Source organism: Aplysia californica, unplaced genomic scaffold, assembly GCF_000002075.1.
Source record: "Aplysia californica isolate F4 #8 unplaced genomic scaffold, AplCal3.0 scaffold00257, whole genome shotgun sequence".
In the NCBI taxonomy this organism is placed as follows: domain Eukaryota; kingdom Metazoa; phylum Mollusca; class Gastropoda; order Aplysiida; family Aplysiidae; genus Aplysia; species Aplysia californica.
In genome coordinates, this window is record NW_004797527.1 from 342,379 (window position 1) to 344,774 (window position 2,396).

General features: G+C 40.1%; 1 protein-coding gene across 2 annotated transcripts in view; it reads right to left on the reverse strand.

The window, feature by feature from the left end:
- LOC101852328 (ferritin light chain, oocyte isoform) overlaps positions 1-2,396 on the reverse strand; it is an 18,821-nt gene that overhangs the window by 6,902 nt on the left and 9,523 nt on the right. For both annotated transcript variants that reach the window (XM_005100710.2, XM_005100709.2), the window contains 2 exons: positions 1,877-2,010; positions 80-158 (listed from right to left, as the gene is read on the reverse strand). In XM_005100710.2, the coding sequence (XP_005100767.1) occupies positions 80-158; positions 1,877-2,010 (213 nt within the window). The remainder of the gene's footprint in view (positions 1-79; positions 159-1,876; positions 2,011-2,396) is intronic.

Consider the following 2,396-nt stretch of genomic DNA (forward strand, 5'->3'; position numbering starts at 1 on the left):
GAGAATCAGGCGGGGGTGGGGGGGGAAGGAGGGGTATAACGAGACTGATTAGATTTCAAGGCAATTCTGGAACGTTTACCTTTACAAAATGTCTGAGGAGTCTCTCGTCGTTTCCAATTTCCAGCAGTGCACAAGTACATGTCTCTACCATGTCTCTTCTGGAAATGAAATGGAATATTTTAACAACCCCGGTGATGTGCGGCATTATAAGAATTCGTCTGCTTCGGACCCAATGTTCCGTTTAGCGCTATCTTATGCGTGTGCAAAAATTGATACCTCTTATTCTGGGTCTATTTAAAATTTACTCTTATAAGTTAAAAGGGAGCCACGAGAGCTAGATCCCGAATATTTTTGGGATGCAAACTGGGTGAACTCTCTCCCTCCTCCACACCTCAATAAACTTGCATAATACCATAGGAGCACCCCTTCCCCCCTTTCCCGCTTTTTTTACGATATCAGGAATAGAAATGCAATTCCCTTATAATTGTATTATTAAAGTCATATTTAGTTCACTGTCGTCTGTGAAAGTAAGAAAGGAATCTAAATGTAATAGATTGCATAGAGTCTGACATGTCGTATTAGAGACATTTAATAAGTATGGATAAACCGAAAGTAGGCCTATAAGCGGCAATACTAACGGGGTACTCCGATTAAGTCCATTTGAAAGAAACAAAAGAATTATCAGTTTTCTATTCTGGGCATGGCTCCAAACAAGCACTTTCTCGTTGTGCAAGCGTCAGGAGTGACCTTCTGTTTGTAAACTGGACGAACAGCGGAACAAGAAAAAAAAATCATTTTCTAGAGATACCCCTTAATTGTCTGGGAGAAGCCAGGAGTCGAACAAAGGCCCTAATTTGTATTTCAAATCTAACTCCAAATCGTCGAACTTGAGCACTATTGGATACAGCAAAGTGTTTCCTCATTTACCTAGGATGTATTCGTTTAAATAAAGACACTATAACGCGACCACACAAAGCGTACTGAACGCAGTCTGTTACACAGTTGCTTTTTTTATATTTTACGTCCCCATCGACTAAATCTAGATCATTTATGGGGCAGGCTGAGAGGAATACTACTCCCAGATGAAAGACCGAGATGCTCGATCAAAATACAGGGTGGTCTGTAAAAATCAAACAACCTACAACTTTTTTTGTAAATTATCCCCATACAGGAATCGAACCCAGGTCATCTACCTGCGGCGGCGAAGCACCTAATACCTGCACCTCAAATATGAGTGGTGGGCGGGTGATTTAGCGTGGTTTGCTCCTTCTTTCCTATCCTTGATAATATCAAACACGTATAATTATACATGATAAGCCTAATCCTTATCTCTCCTCCTTTTTTTTCTTCTTTTTTTTTGCATCCTACTCTCTAATATAATAACAACTTAAATCGTGGCTCTTAAATGGCATAGTTATGATGCAAGTGCCGAAAATAAACTCTTACTAAAACACTAATACTAAAGTAAAATACACTTCCGACTCCAGCGTTGAAAGGTTAGACAACAAGGTCACTTAAAATTAGTGACACATGTCCCTGTGACCCTAATTACCCCGCTGTGGGTAGCTGGTTCAGGAACTTGACCAACACGATGATGGCAGCGGGCGTTTCAGCACGCCAAATTTATTTCTTCTCTCTTTGGGACCTACTACGTCTAATTCTTGCTAAAGAAAGAGAAAAGCTTAAAGACGTAGGAGCAGAGTAGATCGAGTTCTTCACCTTCAAAACGACCAAAATTATGTCTTTTCATGCTTTGCACTTCAATTTATTAAAATTACATCCCAGAAAGCTTGAGTAAATACAGAAATATTGTTACCATTATTTCTCTCTGTTTGCGGGCTTTCAAATTAATTATTTTGATCACTGTTTTGCCAACCTGATTAAGCACCAAAGCAGTCTTGCCCTCAGGAGTAGGGCAGATCAGATCACATGCGAAACCACAAGTTCGAGCACTGAAGCTGCAACTCATTTCACCCATCTCTGGCTTCGGTGGTTTGAATTGACCGCACCCTGATCAGCGATGAAGAAAGCGAGAATAGTATCAATAATTTAGGCAGGAGGAAGGTTATGGGAATAGTGACTAATATTTACAGTTTTCGCTATGAACGCTTGTTATCAGCAGCTATACAATAAATATGATAGGAGAAATATCTCCTTGTATATTCTCCGGTAATGTCTGCGTAAACATTTTGCATAGTTACAAACAAACCGAATGAGAGTAGAAATAAGTATAGAAGTGTCTAGAATTAAGAAGATTACAGACCTGAGGACTATGCTACCACACAAAATTTAAAGAATCATATTATTATGAGACCGCTATTCGTTCCCACGTCTTTTCATCGCACTGGCGCGGTCATCAACGACAACGTCATCAGTCGCACAGGTGTGTGTGTGGG